The 16,015-nt window shown below is 46.0% G+C and overlaps 1 protein-coding gene across 5 annotated transcripts; it reads left to right on the forward strand.

Moving 5' to 3' along the window:
- The first annotated feature begins 617 nt into the window (after nucleotides 1-617).
- Nucleotides 618-12,828, forward strand: LOC111168494 (butyrophilin subfamily 2 member A2). 5 transcript variants are annotated; one of them, XM_022562222.3, is made up of 8 exons: nucleotides 618-806; nucleotides 1,304-1,418; nucleotides 2,170-2,517; nucleotides 7,273-7,554; nucleotides 8,974-9,195; nucleotides 9,609-9,629; nucleotides 9,724-9,750; nucleotides 11,235-12,828. In XM_022562222.3, the coding sequence occupies exons 2-8, from the start codon at nucleotides 1,334-1,336 to the stop codon at nucleotides 11,855-11,857; spliced, it is 1,608 nt and encodes a 535-aa protein (XP_022417930.1). In that variant the 5' UTR covers nucleotides 618-806; nucleotides 1,304-1,333; the 3' UTR covers nucleotides 11,858-12,828. The 5 variants fall into 5 exon arrangements, with proteins under 5 accessions (XP_022417930.1, XP_022417933.1, XP_030616081.1 ...); XM_022562225.3 differs by lacking the exon at nucleotides 1,304-1,418 and having other exon boundaries at nucleotides 621-806; XM_030760221.2 differs by lacking the exon at nucleotides 618-806 and having other exon boundaries at nucleotides 1,000-1,418.
- Nucleotides 12,829-16,015: the final 3,187 nt, after the last annotated feature.

A 16,015-nucleotide genomic window follows, 5' to 3' on the forward strand; every position in this document is an offset into this window, starting at 1 on the left:
CTACCGAATCCATCTCTTAGTTTGGGTTCCCCAAAAGCTGACTCTGAGTCAAGGACTCGGAGTCACGTTGTCTACTTGAGAACTGATCCCAGAAAACTCAAGTTCGAAAATAAATAAAAAGAGAAAAGCCAACTGAGAGAAAAATTACATAAAGGGTACATTAATCAGTTGGTTATCATGTGGGCAACTGGGCTCCATCCCACCCAAGACTAAGAAACATGTGAAGCTGTGAGATATGCTTATGCTTACGTCATCACACCCCCAACCCCAAACACTATACACACACTCACACACACACACACACACACACACACACACACAGACTTCTACACACGGCAGGCCTCTCCTGGTGATTAGCAGCAACGCCAAAATCCTCCGGGAATCTCAAGGTTTTTCAATAAAAAAATGAAAAGTATCTCGCTTCTGAAGAAAGAAAAAGGGAAGTTTTTTAAAGGCTCCGTGCAGCTGTGCGTTTTTAAGTCCTAAGCTGTTTCTGTGTATTCTACCCAGTAACTGGTGAGAAAGCAGGTTCAGGGATGCCATTGGCTGGCTGACCCACGGCCTGCTCTAAATCATTCATTGGAGATCTTGTGACTTTGTGGTCCCCGAGTGGACCGGGTCCCAGGGACCGCAGCCCCCAGGCCGCGACTAACAGGAGGCGAAGAAAAGTTCCTTCTCCGCTTTCGGGAAGGTTTGGTCTGGTTGTGCCTGTGCCCATGGGCGGGTTTAGGGGGAAGACGGACAACCGGAAAATCATCATTTGAGCGTCAGAGGAGAAAAGAAAACGCAGAAGTTAATTCTAGAAGGTAAGAAAGGGAGGGGACGCGCTACCGCTCCGGGTGGGGCGGGGAGTGGGGGGCCGTAGGCGGGAGGAACAGAACCTGATAAGGGGAAAGGCGGGGTCCCGGGTAGGGGATGCTTCCGGGGGCGGGGGTGAGGGGAGGGAGGCTCTCTACCCCTGGCTTGACTTGGTGCCGAGCCAGATTCGCGGCGAGGAGGAAGGGACGGGAGGGAGGATGGGTTTGGAAGAATATCAAGTGACGTCTGAAGAAACTCAACTCTGGCCGGAGAAGTGAGCCGAGGAGGGCGGAAAACTGTCTTCCCGATCGTTGTATTGCTGGCTTATTCCCTGGAATGTTTAATGAAGCCATCTATCGGGAAATACCTGAACCGGCAGAGGAAGGGGGCTGTCCAAGACAGCAGTTGGGGCGCTGATGATAACCAACACGGGTTACAGGAAAGTTTGACCTAGATCAGAACCGTAGTGCCGAGTCTCCCTGGCTGATTCTCCACGTCTCTCTAGGCTTCCCGTCCCTGCCTCTCGTGGGTGCTTATGGAGCCAGCTGCTTCTCTGCATTTCTCCCTGCCAGGCTCCCTTCTCTTCTTCCACCTCCTCAGCTTGTTTGCAGCGGTCTCAGGTAGGGGTGCATGCCACTAACTCCTATCAACTTCTCAGAAAGGAAAATCAGCACTTCAGTCTGCAAAGAGGAAGGGTAAAGAAGGGCTGCAGTTGTGTTCGCTCACCTTTTCGTTCTGCACACGGTCTTCGAACGGATCCCAGCGCCCTCCATTTAGCAATCCAGTGAGAGCCACAAAAGGCGAGCTGTATATATAACTTAAAATTCTTAGTAGCTACGTTTAAAAAAGTAAAAAGAAACAGATAAAACAACATTTCATAATCTATTTTAACTCCACATAACCAAAATATTATTATTTAAACTTTTAATTAATGTAAAATATTAACAGTGAGATACTTAACATTTTTTTCTAAATTTTCAAAACTATGTGTATTGTACATTTACAGCACACTCCAGTTGGGACTAGCTAGTGGCTATCATATTGGACAAATCAAGTTTATAGTATACTCCAGGCACTGTGCTGGTTTGGGAAATAGAAAAAGATCTGTGTAAGCTCAGGGTCCATGGGGGGTATCAGGGTATGCTTCTCAATGTGTTGTTCAAGAAGCATTAGCATCTTCAATAGACACCCCTCCTACCCCTGCTAGGTGTCTGTTACTATCGACCAGCCACATCTCTTGGCCCCCAGAATCCTGAGCCCAGGAAGCCCCTTAGAAAGAACATGTCTGTGCCCTGGCATATCCACTTCTTTTCCCACCTTAAAGAGTTGATGGCTGGTGCCCTTGTCTGACTCTACCGCTTTGTTGAACAGTCCAATTTACTGTCCTGGGACCAGCTGATCCAATTCTGGCCATGGTGGGAGAAGACACCAAGTTACACTGCCACCTGTCACCTGAGAAAAACGCTGAGGACATGGAGGTGCGGTGGTTCCGGACGCAGTTCTCCCCTGCAGTGTTCGTGTACAAGGGCCATCGAGAGAGAACGGAGGAGCAGATGGAGGAGTACCGGGGAAGAACAACTTTTGTGAGCGAAGCTATCAGCAAAGGGAGCGTGGGGCTGATCATACACAACGTCACAGCCCACGAAAATGGCATCTACCGCTGTTATTTCCAAGAAGGCAGATCCTACGACGAGGCCATCATGTACCTGATGGTGGCAGGTACGACCTTACATTTTGCTCCATTGCTTTTTACAGCCTGACTCTTAGGGAAAGTTTTTCTCCTCACCTCAGGCCCCCTGCAGACTAGCAGATTTTTGCCTAGAATCCCTTTTAAACAGGGAGGGTGGCTTTCCCCTGCTCAAGGACCCAGTGAGTGGGTTTGCTCTGCTAAACGGTGGGCATCGACTCTTGAGACGCACACACGGAACTCAGCTGTCACCTTGAGTAGGGGCGAATGCTGAATCCCTACAAATTATTCTTATGCCTACTTGTGAGAGATCTCTAAGCGTCTTCCTCAGTAACATGTTTTAGAATTAGACATCTTTATTGTGAAGTATTATACTCATACACAAAAACTCATAGAACATTAATGTACAGATTACTGAATTATTATGAGCTACAACCCATGTAACCACTGCTCACGTCAAGAACTAGAACACTGCCTTCTACTGACAGAGTTAGTCTGCTAGGGCTGCCATAACAAAAGGACCACAGACTGGGTGGCTTAAACAACAGAAATGTATTTTCTCACAGTTCTGGAGGCTGGAAGTCCAAGATCAAGCTGTCAGCAGGTTTGGTTTCTTCTGAGGCCTCTCTCCCTGGCCTGCAGATGGCCACCTTCTCACTGGGTCCTCATGTGGTCTTCTCTCTGTGTCTTCATGTGGCCTTTCCTCTGTGGGTCCACGTTCCTGGTGTCTTTCTCTGTGTGTCCTAATCTCCTCTTCTTATAAGGACACCAGTCAGATTGGATTAGGGCCCACCCTAACAGCCTCATTTTAACTTAATTACCTCTTTAAAGGCCCTCTCTCCAAATACGTGCACATTCTAAGGGCCTGGAGGTTAGGGCTTCAACATACGAATTTTGCGGGGGCACAGTTCAGTCCACAACACGCCACTTCTCAAAATCCCCAACTTAAACAGGTTCCTAGGAAGAGACATCCTGTATAATGAGAAATATACATCCTTAATAGGTACTACACATTTGTTTTCCAAAGTGTTTGTACCAATATACACTCTTGCCAGTCATATATGATGCTCCATACCTTTTTCATTAAGTCCAAAGAGAAGTTTTTCATCACATGTGATTTCAATCTATTTTTTTCTTTTTCATAAGTTATTTTCCACACGTGTGAGGATCAAACACCATCCTTGACCCTTTTTACCCTCCTTCCCTGCTGTTTTCCTCAGCGCCTCTCACCTTCTTACGTATGTGCATTTTACGCATTTATCCAGATTATTATGGCTCTTCCACTAGAATGTAGATTTCATAAGGGATTGTTTTCTATTTTTCTCCTGCTGTATCCACACCTTTAGAACAGACCCTGGAGCATAACAGGTGCTCAACAAATATTATTGAAGGATTAAATGAATCTGCTCCATAAAGCTGTAAGTGGTCATCACGTGGGCCTGAGCTATCTCTATTCTAAGCCTGAGATCTGCTTTTTTTTAACCTTTTTCCATGAGCCTCTTACCAGTCCATGCTTTTAATCATCTCTGAAGTATGCATTAGTCAGGATTGTCAAGGTTATGCTCTGGTCACAAGGAGCCCTCAAATCTCAGTACGTTAAATCAACAAAGGTCTGTTTCTAACACATGAAATATATCCTTCCCGAGTCTGGTGGGGCTCTACTTCATACAGATCTGCCTGGAGCTTTGTGGTTCACCTGAGCAGAGGGAAAGAGAGCCCAGAAAATTACTCACTGGTTTGTAAAGCTTCTGCCTGGGAGGTGCTACATGTTATTTATACTCACATTTCATTGGCCAAAGCACGTCACATGGTTATGCCTAACCATACAGGAGAGGGAAGTACAAGCCTAACCATGGGCCCAGGTGAACTGAAAATTTTTGTAGACAGCACTAAAAAGTACTCATTCAGGTTTTTGTTACTAGACAATCTTTTAAAGCGTTAATAGTCCACATCACAATCAGGACCAGCAGTTATTCACAACTATGTCTCCAGCATCTAGCAAATTGCTTGGCACCTAGCAGGCACTTAATAAGTAGCTGTAAAATGAAGGAGTGAAAAAGATGAATGGCTGATATCAAAATCAGAGTGGAAAAATTTACCCTTGCGCACCCCTCATTGAGGACATTCATAAATTCATTCCACAAATACTTAACAAGCATCTCATGTTCAAGTCACTGTTTCAGAAACTGAGGATAAATCAGTGAACAAAGTACATGAAGATCCCTACCCTCGTGGAACTCACATTCTGGAGGGTGCACAGAGAAATAAATGAAATAATTAAACTGGATTTTATATCAGATGGCGATGAGTACTATAGAAAATAATAAAGCAGGGAAGAGATGGAAAGTTCTAGGAGGCAAGGAGGTAAGGTAATTAGAAATAGAATGGTCAGGAAAAGCTTCACGGAAAAGATGGCGATTGAACAAAACTAGAATGAAGTGAGGAAGTGAGCCATGCACGTCTAGGGCTACTGAGAGCATCCAGTGTGAAGTCCCATCTAGCACAACACAGGGCGTGTAGGCTCCTGATAGGGGACCATATAGTTTATCACTCAAACTGCACACTTTTGAGAGTGAGAGGAGGCACTGTCAATAATTGCACAGGGACAAGTGGAATCAACAAGGACTGCCCAGGAAACTACAGCATATATGGACATCTCATTTCTTGATAAACATTAAGTTTACCTTCTTTCCCTTTCCTCAAATACTAGTTGTCGTGTGAGTGACTGACATGTAAATTATATATTAAGCTTAGTGGTCCCACAGAGAAAATGAGTGAGAATTTGGCCAGGCTTCAGGATAGAAGTGGCATTTAAACTGGGATTTCTACAAGTTTATTGGCTTTAAGGTATGACCTCACTTCCGGTGTCAGAGTATTATACTTTAAAAGACATGTTTGAAGAATGGAAAAGCCTTTAAGACACACATAAATCAATGGCATTTCAGTCCACCAGACCAATGGAGGTTTGTGGACAGTGCGACCTTCCCAGTGGGCCTCAAACGTGACTGGCAGGAGATCCCATCTTCGTTACTCAGAAGGGCAGTTCTGTATCTGATTAATATAGAATATCATGGAAGAAGGGTTTCTCCACCCTTGTGTCCTGACTCTGTTCACAACAGCACTACAGAGCTGACCACCATGTGTTTGTATGTGGCAGGCATTTTCCATTCTTCCCCTGTAAACAAGACCCTGACCTGCCCCACTCTGAAGCGAGTTGGTGTACACCTGTTTGCTTGTTTGCTTACTGTTTTCCAGTTTGGTTAATCGGCTGGCTGGTTCTGTCCTTAAGTCTATTGTCTCCTGCTTGCCCTTATCGAACCCCCGCCCTGGAACATTTTGTAGGATTTCTTTCCATCTGGCCAAGTTCTTTTGAATCTTATCCCACTTCAAAGTTTCTGTGTGAGCCTTCCAATATGCCACTAGTTGTTTTTTATTTTCCATCTTGAAAAGATCAAATTGAGCAAGAAGCAGTAAGGCTTAAGTGACTGCTTTAATTTTGTCTTTGGTATAATTGGTTGGACAGGCTTAACAAAGGAACTCCTTAAAAGAAGTCTGGATGATTGCTGGATACCTGGCTAAAGGGGCAGAAGTCTCCCAGGACCATGCATTTGCAGCTCTCTCCTACCCAGTATTCTCTTTTATTGAGGATTCTCTGAAAGATAGGATAAGTTAGGAAGAGTCTAGATTCTTAGGACTTTTGACGATGATCTGCTGACATTAAGGAGGTGATTTTTTTTTTTTTTTTTTTGCGGTACGCGGGCCTCTCACTGTTGTGGCCTCCCCCGCCGCGGAGCACAGGCTCCGGATGCGCAGGCCCAGCGGCCAGGGCTCACGGGCCCAGCCGCTCCGCGGCACGTGGGATCCTCCCAGACCGGGGCACGAACCCGTGTCCCCTGTACCGGCAGGCGGACTCCCAACCACTGCGTCACCGGGGAAGCCCAAGGAGGTGATGTTTTTATCTTAAGGATCCCGGGAGCATCCAGATCTGATAGGGGAATGATGTCAAGGGACTGTAAGAAAATTACCTAATTGACGGAGCCCAATTGACTGGAAGGTAAACATCTCTGAATTGGGATAAGGGTTGGCTTTGCACACTGGCTCTGTCAATTTTCCTAAAAACCAACAGCTGCTTATGATTATCAGACAGCTGTGGCGATGTGAAGTCCTAAACCAGGAGAAGAGGGTCAGTGCCTTGAACTCAAAAAGTTTCTTAAGATTCTGCCAGCCTGGCAGGTTTCTGTCCTTATTGTATTGACCTAGAACTTCAGGAAGCCAGAGCTACTGAGAAGTCCTCTCAGGCAGAAGTCCTCTCAGGCAGAAAGTGAAAGCCTGCTTCCTTCTGGTCACAGTGGACACACCCACCCGGAAGTGAGAAAATTAAAATCTCTAGCTGAATGAATCAATCAACCAATATTTATTAGGAGGCAGATAAATGCTTGCTCCTGTGATGGGGTCCGTAGGTGGAGCACAAAGAAAAGTACAATGTAATCCTTTCCCCACTTAGAGATCTCACAATTTTTTTGACATGTTGGTCACCTGGTGTTCTCCAACATCAAGGTCTTCTTCCTTCCTTTCCTCCTTACTGTCTCCTTCCTTCCTTCCTCCATCCCTCCCTCCTTTCCTTCCTTCCTTTCTCCCTTCACAGAATGGAATGTGCGTCATCAGTTTCTCTGGACACCAGCCTCTTGCTCTCTCCCGGCTTCCCTTGGCTCTCATCACTAACAGCCGATCTGCTAAGACACTTCGGCTAAGACACCATTACCTCTTTAGCTGGTCTCTCTCCCCAGGCCTGGGTTCTAAGCCCGTTATTGAAATGAAGGGCCACGAGGATGGAGGCATCCGGCTGGAATGCACATCTGTAGGGTGGTACCCAGAGCCCCATGCCGTGTGGAGGGACCCTTATGGTGAGATCATGCCCCCGCTGGAGGAGGCTTACACTACGAACGCAGATGGCCTCTTCATGGTCACCATGGCTGTGATCATCATGGACGAGTCTGTGAGGAACGTGACCTGCTCCGTCAACAACACCCTGCTCAACCAGGAGAAGGAAACTGTGATTTTCATTCCAGGTTAGTTCCCTGCTCTCTGGAGGCTCATCTCATGGAGGCGGGATCCTCAGCAGACAGACCGGAGCCCAGCATGGGGATGGGAGTAGGGGCGTGGAGTGGAAGGGTCCTGGGCACTGAAGAGCTAGAGGCTACAGCTGAGCTGAGGCCTCTCCCCTTGTCACAAGAGGAAACTCAAATCACCTCAAAACACAGGAGTAAGAAGCCTCTTCTCTGAGGGTAAATCTGATAGTTTTGTTTTGTTTTGTTTTTCTCTGTTATGGTCCTTATCCTGCAGCAATTTTCAAACATGTAGAACGATCATAAATCTATGGCAGGTAGTATCTGCTGAAGCCCTGCCTTCCTGCCCAAGAGATTTCCAAAGGGACAGAGCTGGAGAAATTCTCTGTCTGTAGACATTCATAAATTCATTAAATACTGAACAAGCGTCTCATATGTTCAAGACACTGTTCTAGAAACCGAAGGTAAATCAGTGAACAAAATACATGAAGATACCTGCCCTCATGGGGCTCACATTCTAGAACAGCAGAAGGCAATAAATGAAATCATGAATTAAAACAAGGAGTGAAATAATTAATTAAACTGTGGATTATATCAGATGGTGATAAGTACCATAGAAAAAAATTAGTGAGGGGGGGGTGATAGAGAGTGTCAGGGGCATAAGGCAGTTGTAATTGTAAATAGGACGATCGGGGAAAGCTTCACGGAAAAGATGGCAGTTGGGGAAGTGAGGAGTGAGCCATGCAGATGTTTGAGGACTGAGCAAGCCAGGTAGCAGGAACAGCATATGCAAAGGGCTGAGGTAGGAGCATATCTGGCAGTTTCAAGGATCCCCCCAAGACACAGGTATCACTGGAATGGATTGAGGGCAGGGAGAGTTGGAGGAGATGAATTCAGAGAGACAGTAGATCTGGATCATATGAGGCAGTGTAGGCCACAAATGGACTTTGGCTGTTAGTCTCAGTGAGGTAAGAAACACTGCAGGGTTTTGAGCAGAGAAACAACACGATCTCACTTAAGCCTCTGTGCCGAGGACAGACCGCAGAGGATATGGACAGAAGCAGGGAGAAGGCATTGCAATATTCCAGGCAAGAAGGGATGGTGGCTTGTACCATGTGGTGGCCGTGCTGATTCAGTATGGCTGGTTAGCTTTTAGTCACCCTGGTCTTACCCATGGTGACTCCAGATGTTACTGCTTTTTTGTCTGCTGGGGCCCCAACCCTGGCCATCACTGTGGGGTGAGCCAGTGCAGAGCCACAGTCTCTTTCCCTAGCTGGGGTTTCTGAAAGAGAAGCTGACGGAGCAGGGACCTGGTGGGGGCCAGGGGTACAGGGTAGGCGCTCTTCAGATCTGCGCCCGGAAGGGCTCTAATCCCAGGGCTCCTTTCTCTCACTAAATGGGACTTTTGGGCTCCCTTTTCAGAATCCTTTATTCCCAGCACATCTCCCTGGATGGTGGCCCTGACTGTCATCCTGCCTTCTCTGCTCCTTATCATCGCTGGGAGCATCTGTCTCGTCAAGAAACTCCAAATGGAAAAAAAGCTTCTGTCCATGCAAATAGAGATTGAAAATGAAGAGAAAGAAATTGCACGTAAGGAACTGGGGAAAGAACGTGTGGAAAAAGAGAAAGAACGTCTAATAAAAGGTAAAAGAGTAGGAAGACAGTTCACTGTCATACAAAAGGACACAGCTCGGGCAGCTAAAAGCGTGCGAAAGAGAGAGAGGACGTGAATAAAGGCAGCAGCAAGGGCTTAGAACTCTTCGTGTCCTAGTAATGAATCCCTCAGACCTCGCTTTCTTCCATTCTGCAAATGTTGCATCCGTTCACCTGGCTACGTATAGTCCTATATTGTTTGACAAGAGCAAACCCAAATAAGTACTGATAATATCCAGCCACCTGATCATATGTTATTTCTGGTATCTTGACAATTCCCAAGGCAGCGGGGGGAGGTGGACAGTGGTATTCAAATAGAAGACCAGCCATCATCATTTAAGACAAACTCTATTTCTCTTAGTTCTTCTCTTGAGGACATTCATTTGTTTCTGTTTCTTTTTCAGAGCAACTTCATGAAGAACTGCGTAAGTTGAGCATTTCCTGAACTACTCCCTGCATGATTTGCATTCTGCCCTGCATTGTCTCCTGAAGCTCACCTCTCTGCCTGTCCCATTGCAGGATGGAGAAGAAGCCTCTTACATGCGGGTGAGCGCCTCTGACATTCCCTCAGATCCCGAGCTTTCTCCCCACCAGGCAGCCAACGGGACACATTAGAGGAGATGAACAAGGAGACGCAAGGCTGGCTAGCGGGGGCAGGAGCCTGGGGTCGATTCACCAGCAGTATCCCACCCAGTGCCGGAGCCTACCTCTGCTGTCAGGGAAGCCCCGCAGCTCTTAACCAACTCTATAGCTTACTTCCCACCATCCTTTCTTTTTTAGAATAATTTCGTCCATGATTACCAAAGGTCTACCATACATAATAGATGTCCCGAAAGGTTACCTTTTAGTAGCTGTTGCTCTTTGGATCCTGGATTATTTTGAAAGAAGACAATACTGGCTTAGCTATTTATAACCTGGGAGATGGTATAGACTGCACAGTGGAAGAGCCACGTGTGGGAAAAGCAATAAGCTTCCCAGGCCTGGCTGAGGGGTGTACAAATAGGGACCGGAAATACCTTCCTGCTCCAAGAGAATGCTGATAACCCTGTGTATAGCCTGCCAGTGGAGAGGACCTGGGCAGGTGGGAGAACACAGGGTCCAATTGCCTGGTCCTAATGAGCACTTTGAGTTTTATGATTTGTCACGTTCTGCTCACAAGCATCAAAGAATGCAGGCTTTACTAGATCCCACAGCCACTTGGACCTTTCCTCTTTCGAATTTCAAAATTATCACCATCAGACATAACTTGGAGAAAGAAGCAAATCATTTTAACACAATGATTTTGTGTTCGATGTAGACTGACTAAGTAATAGTAACTGCAGATGGGAGAGGGCTGCAGAAAGTCGGGGGTCTGAGGCATTTCCTGTATCCAGAGAGGTCATAGCTATAGATGTCACACCAATGTTATTAAGGCAAAACTACCTTTTGCCATACTCACCTCTCAAGCAAGTATGGCAGGTAGACTTTGGGGGACATTATCCTTCTTTTTTACCCTTTGAAGGATACGCTTATTAGTCATTTAAATCAGTTGTCACCTGGTTAAACTGGTAGAACACAGAGGACCAGTGTAGGGACACTTTATCACCCTTATCTGTGTAGGGAAAAATTGGTCTTAATGGCTTAATTGGGGGAGGGGGAGGGGATAGGTCCTCTTTGCTGGTTTAAGCCATGTGGGAAGCTTTTTAACTGAAGAGAGTCCCAGAGATCATATATTTTGAATAGAAAAGGGGGCAGATCTAAGAACATTGAGAGAAAGCGGGAGCCATTAATTTCAGCTCATTTGCTGAACTTTCTATGTTTCTTAGAGCCCCAGTTCTCCTCGACCTGAGGCAGTGCTCCTGCCACTTAAGAGATAGAAGTGCAGCCTCAGGAATTTTCTGTGAGCTGCCTGGGATCTGGGATCGAGGGGCCTTCACAGAAAAGGCGGTCACATGGGGGAATCTCCCACCAGCTTTCTGGGATCTCTATGGGGACCAGGAATCTCACAATCTCCTGAGATCCTAGGCCTAAACCTGAGACTTCCTCTGCAGCTGATGTGGTACTGGACCCAGACACCGCTCATCCCGAGCTCTTCCTGTCAGAGGACCGGAGAAGTGTGAGACGGGGTCCCTCCAGGCAGAGCTTGCCTGACAACCCAGAGAGATTTGACTGTCAGCCTTGTGTCCTGGGCCTAGAGAACTACTCCTCAGGGAGACATTACTGGGAGGTGGAGGTCGAAAACGTGATGGTTTGGGCTGTGGGTGTTTGTAGAGACAGTGTTAAGAGGAAAGGGGAAGCCCTACTGGTTCCTCAGAACGGCTTCTGGACCCTGGAGATGTTTGAGAACAAGTACCGCGTCCTGTCCTCCCCAAAGAAGATTCTCCCCCTGAAAGAGCGCCTTCGCCGGGTGGGCATCTTCCTGGATTATGAAGCTGGAGATGTGTCCTTCTATAACATGAGGGACAGGTCGCACATCTACACGTGTCCCCGTTCGCCCTTCTCTGGGCCCCTGAGGCCCTTCTTCAGGCTGGGGTCTGATGACAGCCCCCTCTTTATCTGTCCAGCGTTTACAGGGGCCCAGGGTGTCACAGTGCCTGAGGGCGGCCTGGTCCTTCACAGGGCAGAGACCCACCGCAGCCTCCAGGACCAATTCCCCGGTCTCAGAGCCAAGTAGAGAGCCCAGGCCACCTCTACTACCACAGCACAGCACCCCCTGGAGGAAAACCACCCTCCTTCCTTCTGGTCACGGAAGAAAATCTCCTCCAGAGGTCCCCTGGACACCTCCTCAAGCCCCAGCCCCATCTCTCCCTCATTAGGCTGTTGCTTTAGTAACTCATTTGCACGTAACGATGGGGCAGGGGCCAGTCTCAGGAACACAAGTGCTGCCACATAGCTCCCAACCAAGAAGTGTGAGAATGTGACAGGCAGAAAACCGGTTGCTTCAACGTCAGAGTGACACATTCAGCCTGAGACTGGAGTTGACGTCAGATACTGTGGACTGGGGCGAGGATGCACTAGGATGTAAGAGGGGAGCGGGAACCACAAATGGAAGTCAGAGATAGAGGAAGTGAGACCTGAGAGGTGGGCCGAGGCTATGGATGTGGTTAAGCCCCACCATTACAGCTAAGGGGTCCCAGGAGCTGATGGTCCATTTCCCACCCACCCCCAAGATTTCCAGGGCATACAGTAAAGCTCCCCAGGCCTAGATCCATATGAGGAAGGATGAAGGATGAGGATACTTCTGGACGTGGCCTGGCTCAGGTGTCCCTACAATAAACAAGGTGTCAGTACTTAGTTATTGAGAGTGGCCTAAGGTTTAAGGTCCCAGCTGAGCAGGTAAGCATTGGACCAAGTGGATCTCAAGGTTCAGGTTCAGTGGGGAGAGCAGTGCTTTTCTGCTTTTTAGCCTCAGGTTGCCTTTAGACACTTAAAAATTACTGAGGACCCTAAAGAGCTTTTGCTCATTTGGGTTATATATCTATCAATATTTGTGGCATTAGAGATTGGAACTGAGAAATGTTTAAAATGTATTTATTTATTAATTTATATTAAAAATAGCAACAAGCCAATTACAGGTTAATATAAAAAAATTTTCATGAAAAATAACTGTTGTTTCCAATGCAAAATAAAGTTTATTGAGAAGTGTGGTGTTCTTTAACGTTTTTGCAAATCTAATGTCTGGCTTCTCGAAGGTGGCTAGATCCTCACATCTGCCTCTGTATTCAGTGCTGGGATATCACAGGTCATGTAGGCTCTAAAAAATGTAACTGTACACTAGTGAGAGAGTGAGAGCAAAAATGAAAAATAATATCTTAGTATCATTATTATGGAATAGTATTAATCTTGTAGACTGTTTGCAAGTATTACAGGGACCACCCAGAAATCTGCAAAACATCTTTTGAGAAGCAGGATAGAGGATCCTGGAATTGAGTCAGTCATCTAAAATGATGACATAAATGGCAGTATTTTGGACTTTACATAATTCAGCCATCCAATTGTAAAACTTGGCTGAAAACTTTAAAAGGTATTTCAAAAGTTCAAAATTGTTTTACTGCAGTTTCAAATGGAAACATTCTGGAAAAAATCAGGAACATTGAAGTAAGTGATTTGTTGAGATGGAAGACTGGCTTATTAATGTGTATGCCGTGTGTTGTTTTTATTTTTTGTATTGTTGTTATAATAATATTTGAACAGTTTTAACTAAAAGCACCAGACTGCGATTCAGGAAACAAGTACTACTAATAACTGCCTATATTAATCTTAGGCAAGTTAGAGCTTTTCGGTGTTTTGGTATTCTGTAAAATAAGGCTTTGAGTGGGTTTGCATATCTTTTATTATAGTTTACAAAACACTTTCACTTATGCAGTATCCTTGCTTTCTCATAGCAAATATACTGATCCCCATTTCACAGTGAAATAGTGAGGTCTAGCGAGTTAAAGCAATTTTTTTGTTTGTTTGTTCAAGGAAAATAGAGTTTTCATTCATACTTTTTTTTTGATAAATCATGCCTCATCCTTAAGGTGCCTTATAAACATAAATTTCAAATGTTTTAAGTATTTATTGAAACTAAGCGTGAACCCAATGCTCTGCTAGTCACTGTATAAAATACGTAAATAGTATAAAACTCGGCTCCTATCCTTTACTGTCTTCCTTCATATCTTTGCTTATTCATTCACTCTCAACAAATTTATCACCTTTAATGTGTCGACAATGTACAGTCTATTGTGTCACGAAGGAAATAAACAGGGTGATATTATGGAGAGGAATGGGTGGGGGCTGAGGGGGACCACTTTAGATGGCAAAGTTAAGGAGGGCTTCCTGGAGGAAGTGATGGTTTTTCTGAGACTTGAGGACTAAGAAAGATTCCCGAGCATCGGGAATCTTGTGCATTACGAGCCCCAAAGCAGAAATTAACTAACTAGTTAAAGGAACATAAACCCCTACAGTCAGAGCAAAGATTGAGAATGGGACAGGCAGGAAACAAGTAGAAAGCAGACTATCTGGAGCCTCGCAGCAAAGTGCTGAGAATCAAACAGAGTCTTACTGAAAACCAGAGCTCAAATGAACAGATGTCTGGAGTCACCCGAGAATTATTTTTATTTCCTTTTCCCAGCAGGCAGCAGGATTACCTTTTTTTTTTTTTTTTTTTTTTTGGCTGCTCTGCATATCTTGCTGGATCCCCGATCTGGGACTGAACCCAGGCTCCGCCCCGGCAGTGAAAGCACTGAGCCCTAACCGCCGACCGCCAGGCAATTCCTGGGTTACTCGTTCTTAGCAGCATGAGTAATTTAATTTTCCAGAATTTCCTTTTTCCTGGGTTTGGGGGCTGGGAGTGAAGTGGAGTAGAGTATGGAGAAAAGGGGAACGCCCCCCAGGGACTCTTCCCCTTCTTTGGGTGTCACGGCTCAGGCCTGGCGTAGTGATCCCAGCACCCTCAGTGGCTGAGATCCACGGCATCTGTGATCCCACCTGCCCTCTTGGCTCTGTAACTTAGATCAACCCCAAGAGGAGGGGGAAAAAAAAAAGAATTCTGAATCAAGACCTTCCAGTGGAAGTTTTTCAGATTTTGGCATGTTGGATTAAAGAGAGACTTTAATCTTTTACCTCGGATGGGCTGGAAGTTATCATCAGTGGTTATTACTGGGCAACAGTTAATCTTGTTACCCTTTGATCCCCGTGTGGGAGAGAGTAGGCTGGGCCAAGGAGGGAGATGGGGTGGGGATATTGGAAGTTAGGTCTTCTTGGCATATCCTACCATAATTAGAAGTTTTCCCAACTTCTGGGAAAGTGAAACTTACATATCCCTGGACTCATGAAGAGCTTTCCTTAATCATATATGAAACAGCCTGGCACATTGCTGCCAGGCTGGTTCACAGGATCATTTCATTTTCTCCCCAGCCTCCCCCATGCTTGGCCCCAAACCAACCCTTTTGTACCACAAGGCACATGTATAATTATCCCAGACCTTTCAATTACGGTTACTAATCAAACTTAGAGGACTTTGGTATCAGAGACAGAAGTAATCTGACACAGATAAGGTACATGTAAAATGATCAGTAAATAAGCTAACATTTATATCCACGCAGTTTCTGGTATGAGTCAACACACCTGCAGCTTATTCTTACATCCATGCAACAATCGCTGGCTGTTGGCCATGAGCCAAGCACTGTCTAGGCACTGAGGAAAATAACAGTGACTAGGACAGCTGACATGCGTGGAGTATTACCAACCCAGGAAGTACACTCAAGCTTCGATGGCCACACTTTCTATTGAGGCTTCATTATGTAGGCTTGACTGATTGAATCATTGACCACATAGTGATTGAACTCCATCTCCAGCCCCTCTCTCTTGCTGAGTCAAGCTGACAGCACACAGCCCAAAGCCCCAACCCCCTAATCACATGATTGGACTTTCTGGCTTGGTGATTCCCCATGAGTCATCTCATTAGAGTAAACGATCAGGTACAATCCAGAGAGCTCACCAGGAATGACACAACACTGAGGAAATTCCAAGGGTTTAGGTTATTTCCCAGGAGCCCGGACAAAGGCCAGACCTCTTACTACACAGTTTGAGAAAGAATGTCAAAGGCAAAGGACTAGGGTGCGATTGGATCTGGGGTACCACCTGAACAAAAAGGTGAGAGCAGCCAAAGGATAGTAGGAGAAAGAGTGGGCAGACCAGAGAAACAGGGAGAGCCAGATCAGTGGAGACTCGGGGCAGCGAAAGAAGTTTGTGTTTTCTTCTAAATATAATGGGAAGCCACTGTATGATTTTAAACAAGGAAGAAACATAATGATTTCCGGTAATTCCCTGGTGGTCCAGTGGTTAGAAC

This window comes from Delphinapterus leucas, chromosome 10, assembly GCF_059928025.1.
Source record: "Delphinapterus leucas isolate spDelLeu-1000000601 "Yukka" chromosome 10, BTC_Dleu_Yukka2, whole genome shotgun sequence".
NCBI classification, from domain to species: Eukaryota; Metazoa; Chordata; class Mammalia; order Artiodactyla; family Monodontidae; genus Delphinapterus; species Delphinapterus leucas.